At 39.1% G+C, this 16705-nt stretch overlaps 1 protein-coding gene across 2 annotated transcripts in view; it reads left to right on the top strand.

Moving 5' to 3' along the window:
* The window catches only part of LOC133617280 (uncharacterized), a 105654-nt gene that overhangs the window by 77604 nt on the left and 11345 nt on the right, over positions 1-16705 (top strand). For both annotated transcript variants that reach the window (XM_061977197.2, XM_061977198.2), the window contains exons 33-43: positions 2533-2577; positions 6568-6594; positions 7025-7141; positions 7218-7340; positions 7419-7568; positions 7654-7779; positions 10999-11073; positions 11159-11278; positions 11361-11498; positions 13855-14016; positions 14089-14235. In XM_061977197.2, coding sequence (XP_061833181.2) covers positions 2533-2577; positions 6568-6594; positions 7025-7141; positions 7218-7340; positions 7419-7568; positions 7654-7779; positions 10999-11073; positions 11159-11278; positions 11361-11498; positions 13855-14016; positions 14089-14235 — 1230 coding nt within the window. The remainder of the gene's footprint in view (positions 1-2532; positions 2578-6567; positions 6595-7024; positions 7142-7217; positions 7341-7418; positions 7569-7653; positions 7780-10998; positions 11074-11158; positions 11279-11360; positions 11499-13854; positions 14017-14088; positions 14236-16705) is intronic.

The following is a 16705-nucleotide window of genomic DNA, read 5'->3' as shown; positions in this document are numbered from 1 at the left end:
AAATCCTGGAATTTTTTTTTAACTTAGACAAAAAGATAGTTTGAATTCCCAGAATGGTGAAATGTGTTGAAGGTGGAATGGTTTGAAAAATGTGGAAATGGTGAAAGTTTGAAAAATGGCCAATTCATTTTGAATGGGAAACATGTCCCGGAAAATCTGGACTTCTGGGAATTTGGGGAATTTTTTGGAAGTTGTTGAATTTTCAGGGAAACCATAATTTGGTTTGGAACTTGGGAAAGTGTTAGTTTGAATGTCCAGGATGAGTGGAATGTGTTAATGTTGGAATGGTTAGTATTGGTTGAAAAATGTGGGAATTGGGCAACTTGGAAAAATGTCCTATTCATTTCAATGGGAATTTCCTGGAAATGTGGGAATTTTGGGAAAAGCGGGATTTAAAAAACAAATTATGAACGTCCTGAATGAACTGAATTGGTTGGTGTTGAATTGGTAACAGTTTTTAATTAAGAAATTCCTGGAATTTCGGGAAAACTGGGAATTTTTCTAGTTCCTTAACCAACTTAGTGGAACAGTTGAAATGTGTTGAAAAATGGGGAAGGAGTAGTCGCCAGAAAAAAAGGTGGAAATAAAGCTTTGGAAAAGCAGGAATTCTGGAAAATTCTGGAATTTTTTTTTTTACTTGGAAAAAGAATAGTTCGGATTCCCAGAATGGTGGAATGTGTTGAAGATGGAATGGTTTTAATAAGTTGAAAAATGTGGGAATTAGGCAAGTTGGAAAAATGTCCCATTCATTTCGATGGGAACTTCCTGGAAAACTGGGAATTTGGGGAAAAGCGGGATTTTTTGAAAATGATTGGTTAAGAGCATGCATGTCCCGCATGAGCTGAATTGGTTGGTGTTGGAATTTTTCAAATCGGTCGAGAAATGTTGAATTAGTCATTCCTAAAATTTCGGGAAAACCGGGAATTTTTCTAGTTCCTTAACCACCTTTGGTTTTTGTCCTGAATATGGGGAGTGTTTTGACGGTGAAACGGTTGAAATGCGTTGAAAAATGGGAAAGGAGTAGTCGCCAGAAAAAAAGGGTGGAAATAGGGCTTTGGAAAAGCAGGAATTCTGGAAAATCCTGGAATTTTTTTTTAACTTAGACAAAAAGATAGTTTGAATTCCCAGAATGGTGAAATGTGTTGAAGGTGGAATGGTTTGAATAGGTTGAAAAATGTGGAAATGGGGAAATTCATTTTGAATGGGAAACATGTCCCGGAAAATCTGGACTTCTGGGAATTTTTTGAAAGTTGTTGAATTTCCAGGGAAACCGGAATTTGGTTTGGAACTTGGGAAAGTGTTAGTTTGAATGTCCAGGATGAGTGGAATGTGTTGATGTTGGAATGGTTTGAATCGGTTGAAAAATGTGGGAATTGGGCAACTTGGAAAAATGTCCCATTCATTTCAATGAGAACTTCCTGGAAATTTGGGAATTTTGGGAAAAGCGGGATTTAAAATAAAAATGATGAACGTCCTGAATGAACTGAATTGGTTGGTGTTGGAATTGTTTAAACCGGTCAAGAAATGTTGAATTAGTAACCGTTTTTAATTGAGAAATTCCTGGAATTTCGGGAAAACTGGGAATTTTTATAGTTCCTTAACCAACTTGGTTTTGTGTTCTAATTAAGAGGAATGTTTTGACGGTGGAACGGTTAAAATGCGTTGTTGAGTAGTCGCCAGAAAAAAAGGGTGGAAATAGGGCTTTGGAAAAGCAGGAATTCTGGAAAAGCGGGGAATTTTTTTGAACTTGGAAAAAAGATAGTTTGGTTTTCCAGAATGGTGGAATGTGTTGAAGGTTGAATGGTTTGAATAGGTTGGAAAATATGGGAATTGTGCAACTTGGAAAAATGTCCCATTCATTTCGATGGGAACTTCCTGGAAAACTGACAATTTTGGGAAAAGCGGGATTTACAAAAAAATTATTAGTTAGGAGCATGAATGTCCCGAATGAGCTGAATTGGTTGGGGTTGGAATTTTTCGAATCGGTCGAGAAATGTTGAATTAGTAATTCCTGAAATTTCGGGAAAACCGGGAATTTTTCTAGTTCCTTAACCAACTTTGGTTTTTGTCCTGAATATGAGGAGTGTTTTGACGGTGGAACGGTTGAAATGCGTTATAAAATGGGAAAGGAGTAGTCGCCAGAAAAAAAGGGTGGAAATAGGGCTTTGGAAAAGCAGGAATTCTGAAAAATCCTGGAAAAAATTTTGAACCTTTGAAAAAAGGATAGTTTGAATTTCCAGGATGGTGAAATGTGTTGAAGGTGGAATGGTTTGAATAGGTTGAAAAATGTGTAAATGGTGAGAGTTGGAAAAATTAATTTTGAATGGGAAAAAATGTCCCAGAAAATCTGGAATTCTGGGAAATCTGGGAATTTTGGGAATTTGTTGGAAGTTGTTGAATTTCCAGGGAAACCGGAATTTGGTTTGGAACTTGGGAAAGTGTTAGTTTGAATGTCCAGGATGTCCTGGAACTTTTCTGCCACACCTCATACGGAACATGACCACCTTGCTCATATTGTGCTTTTACCTACAGGTGAAGCAGGCCAGCCCGGTCTACCAGGAGCTCCAGGAGCATCAGGTAATACTACTGGGACTGTCCCGATACAACCTTTTCACTTCCGATACAATGCCGATATCGGAGCTTTGAGTAATGTCCGATACTGATATTGATCCAAAACAACTCTAGCAGAAAGCGTTCATACTTGTGTATTATTTTGTAGTTTGGGAATCTTAGAAAAGTAAAATTAAGCAAAGAAAACCAACCCAGCACCAATATGATTCGATCCCTGAGGCGGTACTGCATCAAAAATCGACACCAGTGTGTAAAGGATATCACCGCACGGGCTCAGGAACACTTCAGAAAACCACTGTCAGTAACTACGTAGGTCGCTACATCTGTAAGTGCAAGTTAAAACTCTACTATGCAAAGCGAAAGCCATTTATCAACAACACCCGGAAACGCCGCCTGCTTTCGGTGAGACCCGAGCTCATCTAAGATGGACTGATGCAAATTGGGAAAGTGTTCTGTGGTCTGTCGAGTCCACATTTCCAATTGTTTTTGGAAACTGTGGACTTGGAAAATAACCATTTTTCTTCACAAATACCAAATTGTAAAGATTTGGAGGCCGTTGCTTAACAAGTTGATATTTCGGATTCATCTTTATATGTGGAATTATGAGACACTATATTGACAAAAGTCTTTGGCCACCCATCCAAATGATGAGAATCAGGTGTCCTAATCACTTGGCCCGGCCACAGGTGTATAAAATCAAGCACTTAGGCATGGAGACTGTTTCTACAAACATTTGTGAAAGAATGGGCCGCTTTCAGTGATTTCCAGCGTGGAACTGTCATAAGATGCAACCTGTGCAACAAATCCAGTCGTGAAATTTCCTCGCTCCTAAATATTCCAAAGTCAACTGTCGGCTTTATTAGAAGAAAATGGAAGAGTTTGGGAACAACAGCAACTCAGCCACGAAGAGGTAGGCCACGTAAACTGACAGACAGGGGTCAGCAGATGCTGAAGCGCATAGTGCAAAGAGGTCGCCGACTTTCTGCACAGTCAGTTTCCAATTAGCCCACGTACAGTACGCAGAGAACTTCATGGAATGGGTTTCCATGGCCGGGCAGCTGCATCTAAGCTGTACATCACCAAGTCCAATGCAAAGCGTGGGATGCAGTGGTGTAAAGCACCTTGCCACTGGACTCTAGAGCAGTGGAGACGCATTCTCTGGAGTGATGAGTCGCGCTTTTCCATCTGGCAATCTGATGGACCAGTCTGGGTTTGGAGGTTGCCAGGAGAACAGTACATTTCGGACAGCATTGTGCCGAGTGTGAAATTTGGTGGAGGAGGAAATATGGTGTGGGGTTGTTTTTGGACAATTCCATGCTCCCAACCTTGTGGGAACAGTTTGGAGCGGGCCCCTTCCTCTTCCAACATGACTGTGCACCAGTGCACAAAGCAAGGTCCATAAAGACATGGATGACAGAGTCTGGTGTGGATGAACTTGACTGGCCTGCACAGAGTCCTGACCTAAAACACCTTTGGGATGAATTAGAATGAAGACTGAGAGCCAGGCCTTCTCGACCAACACCAGTGTGTGACCTTTTGGAAGAATGGTGGAACATTCCTATAAACACACTCCGCAACCTTGTGGACAGCCTTTCCAGAAGAGTTGAAGCTGTAATAGCTGCAAAAGGTGGACCGACATCATATTGAACCCTATGGGTTAGGAATGGGATGGCACTTCAAGTTCATATGTGAGTCAAGGCAGGTGGCCAAATACTTTTGTATGTTTTAGTTAACCTTTCGCTAGTCTTTTTGCTTAAAACAGGACGTTCTCATCTCAGATTCCACGGTGCCGTCCTGTGACAGTCGCAGGGAAACAGCCCCAAAGTAGAATGTTTCCACCTCCGTATTGACAATAGTTGACAATCACGGACATGACAGCTTCGTTCATAGTTCTGAACAATGCTTTATTTTGCAATGTGAGTCTTTTTCGGTGCTTTCCAGCCATCGTCTTTTTACTTAAATGAGCACACGAATGGTTTCCCTCCGGTGTGTCGTCTGCTTTGCTCTCGCTCGCACTCCACCACCAACCGCCCTTTCCTTTCCGGCTGCTGCCTTTTAACAGAGCGACAGGTGATTAGATAAGCAGTCCCAGGTGTGTCATCAACGCACCAGTCGCTAATCTCGAGGCCGGTCCTGGCACACCCCGCTTAGCTGCAGGTCCGCAGGCCACGCCCCCCCACATTATGATTTTTAGTCGATTTTTGTTCTCGATGCCTCCAAAACACGGCAAAGCCAAGACTGATGCCTAAGAGCTCAATTTGTTGGAATAACCTACACAAAAATGGCTCCTAAGTCAGAATATCATGCTTTAAACTATTCAATTGATCACAAAAAAGGGGATTTCTGTTGGAGAACAATAAATAAATACAAACCCCGTTTCCATATGAGTTGGGAAATTGTGTTAGATGTAAATATAAACGGAATACAATGATTTGCAAATCATTTTCAACCCATATTCAGTTGAATATGCTACAAAGACAACATATTTGATGGTTGTTTTTTTTGCAAATAATCATTAACTTTAGAATTTGATGCCAGCAACACGTGACAAAGAAGTTGGGAACGGTGGCAATAAATACTGATAAAGTTGAGGAATGCTCATCAAACACTTATTTGGAACATCCCACAGGTGAACAGGCAAATTGGGAACAGGTGGGTGCCATGATTGGGTATAAAAGTAGATTCCATGAAATGCTCAGTCATTCACAAACAAGGATGGGGCGAGAGTCACCACTTTGTCAACAAATGCGTGAGCAAATTGTTGAACAGTTTAAGAAAAACCTTTCTCAACCAGCTATTGCAAGGAATTTAGGGATTTCACCATCTACGGTCCGTAATATCATCAAAGGGTTCAGCGAATCTGGAGAAATCACTGCACGTAAGCAGCTAAGCCCGTGACCTTCCATCCCTCAGGCTGTACTGCATCGACAAGCGACATCAGTGTGTAAAGGATATCACCACATGGGCTCAGGAACACTTCAGAAACCCACTGTCAGTAACTACAGTTGGTCGCTACATCTGTAAGTGCAAGTTAAAACTCTCCTATGCAAGGCGAAAATCGTTTATCAACAACACCCAGAAACGCCGTCGGCTTCGCTGGGCCTGAGCTCATCTAAGATGGACTGATACAAAGTGGAAAAGTGTTCTGTGGTCTGACGAGTCCACATTTCAAATTGTTTTTGGAAACTGTGGACGTCGTGTCCTCCGGACCAAAGAGGAAAAGAACCATCCGGATTGTTATAGGCGCAAAGTTGAAAAGCCAGCATCTGTGATGGTATGGGGGTGTATTAGTGCCCAATACATGGGTAACTTACACATCTGTGAAGGCGCCATTAATGCTGAAAGGTACATACAGGTTTTGGAGCAACATATGTTGCCATCCAAGCAACGTTACCATGGACGCCCCTGCTTATTTCAGCAAGACAATGCCAAGCCACGTGTTACATCAACGTGGCTTCATAGTAAAAGAGTGCGGGTACTAGACTGGCCTGCCTGTAGTCCAGACATGTCTCCCATTGAAATGTGTGGCGCATTATGAAGCCTAAAATACCACAATGGAGACCCCCGGCCTGTTGAACAACTTAAGCTGTACATCAAGCAAGAATGGGAAAGAATCCCACCTGAGAAGCTTAAAAAATGTGTCTCTTCAGTTCCCAAACGTTTACTGAGTGTTGTTTAAAGGAAAGGCCATGTAACACAGAGGTGAACATGCCCTTTCCCAACTACTTTGGCACGTGTTGCAGCCATGAAATTCTAAATTAATTATTATTTGCAAAAAATAAATAAAGTTTATGAGTTTGAACATCAAATATGTTGTCTTTGTAGTGCATTCAACTGAATATAGGTTGAAAATGATTTGCAAATCATTGTATCCCGTTTATATTTACATCTAACACAATTTCCCAACTCATATGGAAACGGGGTTTGTATTCATTTGTTCCTTTCTCTTCTATTTGATACATTTCAAGAACCATGGTGTATGTTTGTCTCTCACAGGTGGTTCAGGAATTTCCAGCAGCTTCGGTAAGATAACTCATGTTTACAAATGATGGACTCATACTCTTGAGGATTATCAATCATCAGATGTAAGACTCAAGTATATTGGCTAAAACGGAGGAAAAACAAGAATGTTGTTTGGTACAGTGGGAAGGGGATTCATATGGGCCCCATTTGTCGCGGTTTACCTGACACATGACACGTGACGAAAAGTAAATTCCAACTTTGACCATGGCGTCAGTTGCTATGTAGAGTGCACCTTTCATCATTTGTGCATTGAACAATTATAAACCTTCCTCTTCCTCTTACGCGAGATCCACCCATGACTGAATGAATCCCTTCCCTGCTGTAACTAACCAAAGGAAATATAGTAACACACTTACAATTGGACTATCCATGTTGTAGATTCAGCTTTGTGCCACGGTTTTTGTCAAGTGTATGTGCGGTTCCTGTGCAGGGACCTCGTCCAGACAAGGACCCCCGGGTCCTCCTGGACCTCCTGGCCCGCCCGGAAGAGGATCGAGTGTGTCGAGTTCGCGGGAGATGCGCGAGTACATTGCAGAGTACCTTCAAGGTGGGATTTGTTTCCGGTGTTAAAATCTGCCCACTTAAGCCATGTGGGATCAAATTGAAATGGTTTTGACCTACAGATGGAAGCATTAGGCAGTCTCTGGTGGGGCCTCCTGGGCCCCCAGGTCCTCCCGGGATTGGAGGGACCTCAGGAGACCAGATAACGGAGGTCGTGGCAAACCGAGTCATCGCTTTCATGCAAAGTATGATTAAAACTCTCACTCTTACTACACAAATGAGATGGCACAGAAACTAAAACTAAAACAAGTCCAATGGTTCAGGTCAGGGCGGTGGGTACGGAGGGTCTTCAGGCTCTTCAAGCTCTTCAAGCTCTTCAGGCTCTTCAGGCTCTTTAGGGTCTTCAGGCTCTGTTAGTGTCTCTGTTCAAGGTGGCCCCTTGGCGGCCAGTGACATCATCAGTCTTTTACAACGTAGGTCCCCTCACTCACTATTACTAGATCACAATGCATGTCAAGTGTGCAAAATAATACAATGCATGTCTTTGTTCTTGTGCAGGAGAGGATGTGAAGAAATATGTGGCTGGTCCTCCGGGTCCACCGGGGCCCCCCGGAGCTCCCGGTCAAGGAAGTTACAGATTTAACATCCAGGAGGTGGCTGACCGTGCCCTCAGTTTAATGAAAGGTGATTGCGTTTTCAGGCGTGTTTTTGTTCCACCTGCATGCAATTTTGTTTTCACTGTTTTAAGCGTTCTATGTAACTATTTTCCGGACTATAAGGCGCACTTAAAATCCTTTTTTTCCCCCTCAGAACTCGACGGTGCGCCTTATAACCCGGTGCGCCTAATGTACGGAATAATTCTGGTTGTGCTTACCGACCTCGAAGCTATCTTATTTGGTACATTGTGTAATGATAAGTGTGGCCAGTAGATGGCAGTCAAACATAAGAAATAAGTGTAGGCTGTACTGTGATGGCAACATGACTCAAGTAAATTACACCAACATTTTATATGTTCCATTGAAAATATAGAACAAACACTGCTAATGCTAGACTTGGCAAATGGCACCACCTTTTAAAGGAACACACACTCTGCTCTCATGAAACATCTCTCAACTGCAGATGCCAGATATTTGATTTTTTTTATATTACTTTCCCTAGTTATTATTTACATGTATTAAATAGTAATTACCTTAGTAATTAAATTACTTTTTTGGTAAAGTAACGAGTAACTATAAATTACTTTTAAATGTAATTTTCCAAACACTGCTAATGGCAGACTTGGCAACAGGCACCACCTTTTAAGGGAACACACACTCTGCTCTCATGAAACATCTCTCAAGTGCAGATGCCAGATATTTGATTTATTTTGTTTTATTATTACCTTTCCTAGTTATTATTTACATGTATTAAATAGTAATTCCCTTAGTAATTAAATAACTTTTTTGGTAAAGTAGTGAGTAACTATTAACTACTTTTAAAAGTAATTTTCCAAACACTGCTAATGGCAGACTTGGCAACAGGCACCACCTTTTAAAGGAACACACACTCTGCTCTCATGAAACATCTCTCAAAAGCAGATGCCAGATATTTTATTTTTTTATGATTACTTTCCCTAGTTATTAGTTATATGTATTAAATAGTAATTCCCTTAGTAATTAAATTACTTTTTTGGTAAAGTAAAAAGTAACTATTAATACATTTTAAAAGTAGATTTCCAAACACTGCTAATGGCAGACTTGGCAACAGGCACCACCTTTTAAAGGAACACACACTCTGCTCTCATGAAACATCTCTTTTCTGCAGATACAAGATATTTGATAATTTTTTTTTTTAAATTACTTTCCCTAGTTATTATTTACATGTATTAAATAGTAATTCCCTTAGTAATTAAATTACGTTTTTGGTACAGTAACGAGTAACTTAATTACTTTTAAAAGTAATTTTCCAAACACTGCTAATAGCAGACTTGGCAACAGGCACCACCTTTTAAGGGAACACACACTCTGCTCTCATGAAACATCTCTCATCTGCAGATACCAGATATTTAATTTTTTATTACTTTCCCTACTTATTATTTACACGTATTAAATAGTAATTCCCTTAGTATATACGATATTAGATATTAATAGATATGCCAGATATTAGATTTTTTTTTTTTTTTAATTACTCTTCTTAGTTATTATTCACATGTATTAAATAGTAGTTCCCTTAGTAATAAAACTACTTTTTTGGTAAAGTAATGAGTAACTTTTAACTACTTTTAAAAGTAATTTTCCAAACACTGCTAATGGCAGACTTGGCAACAGGCACCACCTTTGAAAGGAACACACACTCTGCTCTCATGAAACATCTCTCATCTCTCATCTGCAGATGCCAAATATTTGATTAAATTTTTTTTTATTACTTTCCCTACTTATTATTTACATGTATTAAATAGTAATTCCCTCAGTAATAAATTACTTTTTTGGTAAAATAACGAGTAACTATTTATACATGTTAAAATTAATTTTCCAAACACTGCTAATGGCAGACTTGGCAACAGGCACCACCTTTTAAAGGAACACACACTCTGCTCTCATGAAACATCTCTCAACTGCAGATGCCAGATATTTGATTTTTGTTTTGTAATACTTTCCCTAGTTATTATTTACATGTATTAAATAGTAATTGCCTTAGTAATTAAAGTACTTTTTTGGTGAAGTAACAAGTAACTATTAATTACTTTTAAAAGTAATTTTCCAAACACTGCTAATGGCAGACTTGGCAACAGGCACCACCTTTTAAAGGAACACACACTCTGCTCTCATGAAACATCTCTCATCTACAGATACTAGATATTTAATAATTATTTTTTTTAAATTACATTCCATAGTTATTATTTACATTTTTAAATAGTAATTGCCTTAGTAATTAAATTACTTTTTTGGTACAGTAACAAGTAACTTAATTACCTTTAAAAGTAATTTTCCAAACACTGCTAATGGCAGACTTGGCAACAGGCACCACCTTTTAAGGGAACACACACTCTGCTCTCATGAAACATCTCTCATCTGCAGATACCAGATATTTGATAATTATTTTTTTTAATTACATTCCCTAGTTATTATTTACATGTATTAAATAGTAATTCCCTTAGTAATTAAATTACTTTTTTGGTACAGTAACAAGTAACTTAATTGCCTTAAAAGTTATTTTTCCAAACACTGCTAAAGCCAGACTTCGCAAAGGGCACCACCTTTTAAAGGAACACACTGCTCTCATGAAACATCTCCCAACTGCAGATGCCAGATATTTGATTAATTTTGTTTTATTATTACCTTTCCTAGTTATTATTTACATGTATTAAATAGTAATTCCCTTAGTAATTAAATAACTTTTTTGGTACAGTAACAAGTAACTTAATTACTTTTAAAAGTAATTTTCCAAACACTGCTAATGGTAGACTTGGCAACAGGCACCACCTTTTAAGGGAACAAACACTCTGCTCTCATGAAACATCTCTCAACTGCAGATGCCAGATATTAGATTTTTTTTTTTTTGTATTACTTTCCGTAGTTATTAATTACATGTATTAAATAGCAATTCCCTTAGTAATTAAATTACTTTTATGGTAAAGTAACGAGTAACTACTAATTACTTTTAAAAGTAATTTTCCAAACACTGAGAGCTTAAGAGCCTTATCATAAAGCACTATGGCTAAAAGTTTCAATTAAGAACATAAAACCGTGACTCACAGTGTCCGCTCTTACAGGGATGGTTGTATCTTTCAGCACACGACTTAAAATTGGTTGGCCACAACGTGTGGGGAAGCTGCGGGGATTGGACAAAGTTGCATGGGAATGGTTGAACTTTTGTGAATTTGCAAAATACTTACCATGTTTGCTACTGTGTATCTGTCATTAGAAAGGGGAATGGGAGGTGTCCCTGGACCTCCTGGACCTCCTGGGCCTCCTGGCCGTTCTGGAAGTGGGTTTTCAAGTAAGAAAAAAACCAAAACACCAATATGTCTTTAGATAAAGTAATTGAAGCCATCTTGGACTAAAGCTTCCTATTGTCCCATCAGGTGAGCGTTTCACTTCTGTTGGCTCTCAAGGGCCTCCTGGTACTCCAGGTCCGCCAGGACCACCTGGACCACCAGGAACCGGAAGCTACATGAGATCAGATATTCGCGAATACCTGCAAAGTGAGTTTTAGTCGACTCTTATCTCCATTGTCTTGAAAAAAAATATTCATTTTTTCCAACTTGTCTTGTTGCGCTCTCATAGGTAATGCTCTTAGAGGCCTTCCTGGTCCTCCAGGGCCCCCAGGACCTGTTGGTCCCCCCGGTTCGGTCCAGGGACTTTCCTACACCGATCTTACCAGCGGCGGGACGATCAGATCGGAAAGACGGGAATATGTCAGCAGTGAGTTTGTTTGAATGGAGCAGACATTTCTGATACCAAATAATACTACCACCACCATGCTTGATGGTAGGAATGGTGTTCCTGGGGTTAAACGCCTTACCTTTTCTCCTCCAAACATATTGCTGGGTATTGTGGCCAAACAGCTCCATTTTTTGTTTCATCTGACCACAGAACTTTCCTCCGGAAGGTCTTATCTTTGTCCATGTCGCACAGCGGGAGGATACATGTAAACAGGGCTGATCAATACAAACATCGACAGTGACTATACCAAGTCCACAAAATCTTACTTTGATTTTTGTTATTCAACTCAGAAAATAAGGATTTTAAGTGCAATAACCAAAGGATTCAAATCCGAGCCAATAGTAGTTTTTCCTTATGTTTAGTTATTTTGCACTATTGACTATTTTGCTCAAAATATTGTACGTATGTAATAAAAGGGAATAAGAACGTTTTTAATATTTAAGTGATTTTGTTACACCTCCATCGTGTGTTTTTCACTGATTATAATTGTGATCAAAAATGATCGTCATCGAAATGTGAAGTATCAGTATCTGGTATGACCAATGCGTCCCCTGTACCCAGCAGGCACGATACATTAAAACAACGTTGAAAACGTGTTAAATCGGGTCCTGACGTTGAGCAAACTCAAACATAACGTTGAAACAACATACTTTTTGACGACGTTTAATCAATGTCGGGTTGTGACGTTGATTTGACTTTTGAATTTTAGTCATTTCCCAACCAATATTCTACAACACAAATACAACGTTGAAACAACATGCTTTTTGACGACGTTTATGTCATGATCCGTGATTCGGATCATGTTTTTGTTATGTCCTGTTAGTTTTAGACTCCAGTAGTTCCTGTTTTTGTGCACCCTTGTTTGTTTTAGTTACCATGGCGAATTATGATTTTCACCTGCCTCTGGTGCTCGGGACACGCACCTGTTTCCAATCTGGAGACATTATTTAAGCCTGCCTTTGCCAGTCAGTCGTCCTGGCGTCATTGTTTGCCTCATGCCTGGACTACGTAAATCGTGTTTATTTCATGCCACAGTTTCATAAGTTCTCTATGTCCATAGTCGAGGCTAAGTGTTAGCTTTTGGCTCCAAGTGCAATCAGCGCGTTGTGCTTTCGCCTCGTTTTCCGTTTTTTTTTGTATCCTTTGAGTTTTGAGAAATAAATATGTTCCTACCTGCACGCCTTGTCCGGAATCGTCCGTTTGCATCCTGGGAAAACCACGTCGTGACAGTTTAATCAATGTTGGGTTCTGACGTTGATTCGACCATTGAATTTTGGTTCATCTCCGAACCAATATTCTACAACACAAATACAACGTTGAAACAACATATCTTTTGATGACATTTATTCAATGTCGGGTTGTGACGTTAATTTGACCATTGAATTTTGGTAATTTCCCAACCAATATTCTACAACACAAATACAACGTTGAAACAACAAACTTTTTGACAACGTTTATTCAATGTCGGGTTGTGACGTTGATTTGACCATTGAATTTTGGTCCGAACCAACATTCTACAACACAAATACAATGTTAACAAAATGCTTTTTGACGACGTTTAATCAACGTCGGGTTGTGACGTTAATTTGACCATTGAATTTTGGTCATTTCCCAACCAATATTCTACAACACAAATACAACGTTGAAACAACATGCTTTTTGAGGACATTTAATCAAGGTCGGGTTGTGACGTTGATTTGACCATTGAATTTTGGTCAATCTCCGAACCAATATTCTACAACACAAATACAACGTTGAAACAACATGCTTTTTGACGACGTTTATTTAATGTCATGTTCTGACGTTGATTTGACCATTGAATTTTGGTCATTTCCCAAACAACAAGAATCCAACGTTGGACGTCAACGTTGTCTCAATTTAGAAACACAACTATTTTGCAACGTTGTTTCAAAGTCAGTTTTTAAGGCCTTGTATGTAGAATCAACGTTGTATCAATGACTTGTGCCTGCTGGGTATCTACTTGGTATTGGATCAATACCAAAATGTGTAGTATCATCCGAAACTAATAGAAACTATAACAAAGTATCCAAACAACAAAAGACTAAGCATATGTTATTTATTTTTAACAGATGTGTAGATAAAACAAGTAACCCGGTATTGACAGGAAATTATCAAGTAAATTCAAAATAGTTTTGAGAAAAACATTTGTTAGGTCAGCAGTTTAATTATGAGCCTTTGTACTGGTTCTATTATCATTTGTATACCAAATGATACACAGTATTGTGATAACTACCTATATATCGCAGTATCGATTTTTAGGCCATATCACCCGTCCGTCCCTATGTGTAATAATGTATTATTCCGTTGTCTTCAGGTGACGGGACAAGAGGAAATATGTTCGGTATTCCTGGTCCGCCAGGACCTCCCGGACCCCCAGGAGACAAGGGAGATGCAGGTTTACCTGGTGGCAGGACCTGGAACATGGATTCTGGAGACTATTCTAGAATGGCTCTGAGCGTAACCGACTACATCAAATGTAAGCCAACAAGAACCACATCAGTGGTTTTGAGCATGTTGTCACTAACGCTATACTGTGATCTAAATCTAGCCAACGGTCTGCTCCGAGATGTCGCGAGGGACTCTGGTGGCGTCGGCCAAGGTCCCCCGGGACCCCCTGGCCCCCCGGGAACGCCGGGCTCCAGTCAGTGGTTTACTACTCAAGACAACGCTGTGAATGTGGTTGACTACATCAAATGTGAGTCTGAAAAAGCTTCCCTTCACTCTGCAAATATACAAGTTTATTTTTCATTTAGTTTAATCATTTTCATCAAGCTTGAACTATGTGGAATATACAATGTTTGATCTGGCAGCCCAGCAGCTAGCACTACTCTGGAAGTTGTTCGGGAGTGAGGTTTACCAACGTAGCCACACCGGCTGGCCCCCGTTAAACTATGTCATATAATCATGTATCACAATCAGAATCAGCTTTAAGTATGTTCAACACACAATGTCATTTAGTGACGTCTACAGAATTGTGTCGGGACTTATCGGGTATTCACGTAAAATTAAGCGGTACCGTAATTCAGTACCTTCGTTGCATCTGACGTTGTTGGATTGCTGACTTGGCACCGGCTGTTTGGTGGGAAAACAGGTGTATTTGTAGCAGACTGATGCCTGAAAGAAAGCACTCAAAAAGTAAGCCTCTTATAATATACATGCCACTGATTAGCATTAGCAGTTTTACATGGCAATTTCAACTCCTCCAAAGTTGGTAATGAAAACTACAACTACAACCAAAGAGCCGGTGTTTAATAAATACAATACTTACGGTATAACCACTTTGTAGGACTCAACAAAAGACAAGACTGGCACATTCAGCTTAATGGCAAAGACTAGGGCAACACACCTGGGACAAATTAAAATGAATGCAAATGAGACTGAGAAATGTAAGAAAACTAAATAAAACAACTAAATAGCACAGTCATTTAATTGTATTAATATTTTGGGTGGATTGTATGAACGCACATAAAAGTACCTAAAATTGGTTTAAATGTCAAAGGTACCACTCGTATTTAATTTTTTTTTCACTCCATTATTTTGGACCAGTATTTATATTATAATAGACATATTTATTTTGTCTGTTATGTAGTAAATAATTCAAATTCTACCTTTTTTGTGTATAATAAATGCTTTTTCTGTGTGTACATTATACCTCTTAAGGCCCAAGCTGTTTGTTTACATGCTTTTTTTTCTTTCTCTTTGCTATTTGGGCTTATTGAACCCTAATTAGAATAAAAACTAAGAATCATCTTTTGGTATGATATACTTAGTCCATAAGTACACACACGTGTACTTCATGTTTAGTGACATGCTAATTGTTATTTTTACACTTTTTTCCCCTCCAAATTCCATTGTATGTTATACTCTTCTGACACCACCAGATGGCAGTATAAGTGTCCACATAAGTGGCCATAAGACCCCAATTCAGTAGTGTACACAATTTTGGAAATAAGAGCTAAAAGGTGCTGTCCACGAATGTTGCCACTAAGCCTTTAGAGGTAAACATTATGTCCAGATGTTAAGGACAAACTATGGAACACACCAAAGTGTGGTTCTTTTCATTGACAAAATGTTCTCTAACAGCATTCTTTGTGTCACAACGTTACTGTGAGAACACGACAACCTTTGAGTATATTTGCTTGGAGTGTACCTTTCACATTTGAATCGATACGGTACCAAGTCCCGGTACCTGTGAATCGATACTAATACTAGTATACATTTTTGGTAATTTTTTGTGTTCAAATGTGTAAATAAATGTTATTTTAATTTTTTTTATTTAACTTTGTCCGGTTATTTTGTGTCTCATCTGCAAGTACTTTACTATATATTAGAGTTTGCATGCAGTTGCAATTACAAGACATCACAACAAAATGAGGCATAATAATGTGTTAATTCCACGACTGTATATATCGGTATCGGTTGATATCGGAATCGGTAATTAAGAGTTGGACAATATCGGAATATCGGCAAAAAAGCCATTATCGGACATCTTTACTTTATTTAATATTTAGAATGGAGTAAAAAAAAAAATCCATCCATCTTCATGTCTTTTATAATGATTGTGAACGAGAGGCAAAATTCCTCTGTATACATCCACACTAATCGGTAGCATGTCTTTGGCAAATACAATTTAAATTAGCATCGAACTACCGCATTTTTTTTTTATTTGACGTAAATCGGTAACTTATAGTAGTGTTTTTCAACCTTTTTTGAGCCAAGGCACATTTTTTGCGTTGAAAAAATCCAGAGGCACACCACCAGCAGACATCATTAAAAAACAAAACTCAGTTGACAGTAAAAAGTCGTTGTCGCAATTGTTGGATATGACTTTAAACCATAACCAACCATGCATCACTATAGCTCTTGTCTCAAAGTAGGTGTACTGTCACCACCTGTCACATCACACCCTGACTTATTTGGAGTTGTTTGCTGTTTTCCTGTGTGTAGTGTTTTAGTTCTTGTCTTGCGCTCCTATTTTGGTGGCTTTTTCTCTTTTTTTGGTATTTTCCTGTAGCAGTTTCATGTCTTCCTTTGAGCGATATTTCCCGCCTCTACTTTGTTTTAGCAATCAAGAATATTTAAGTTTGTGGGGACATAGTTGATTGTCATGTCATGTTCGGATGTACATTGTGGACGCCGTCTTTGCTCCACAGTAAGTCTTTGCT

This window comes from Nerophis lumbriciformis, linkage group LG16 (assembly GCF_033978685.3).
Source record: "Nerophis lumbriciformis linkage group LG16, RoL_Nlum_v2.1, whole genome shotgun sequence".
NCBI classification, from domain to species: Eukaryota; Metazoa; Chordata; class Actinopteri; order Syngnathiformes; family Syngnathidae; genus Nerophis; species Nerophis lumbriciformis.
The sequence above is the reverse complement of the archived record's forward strand: the minus strand, read 5'-3'. Positions and strand labels throughout refer to the sequence as shown.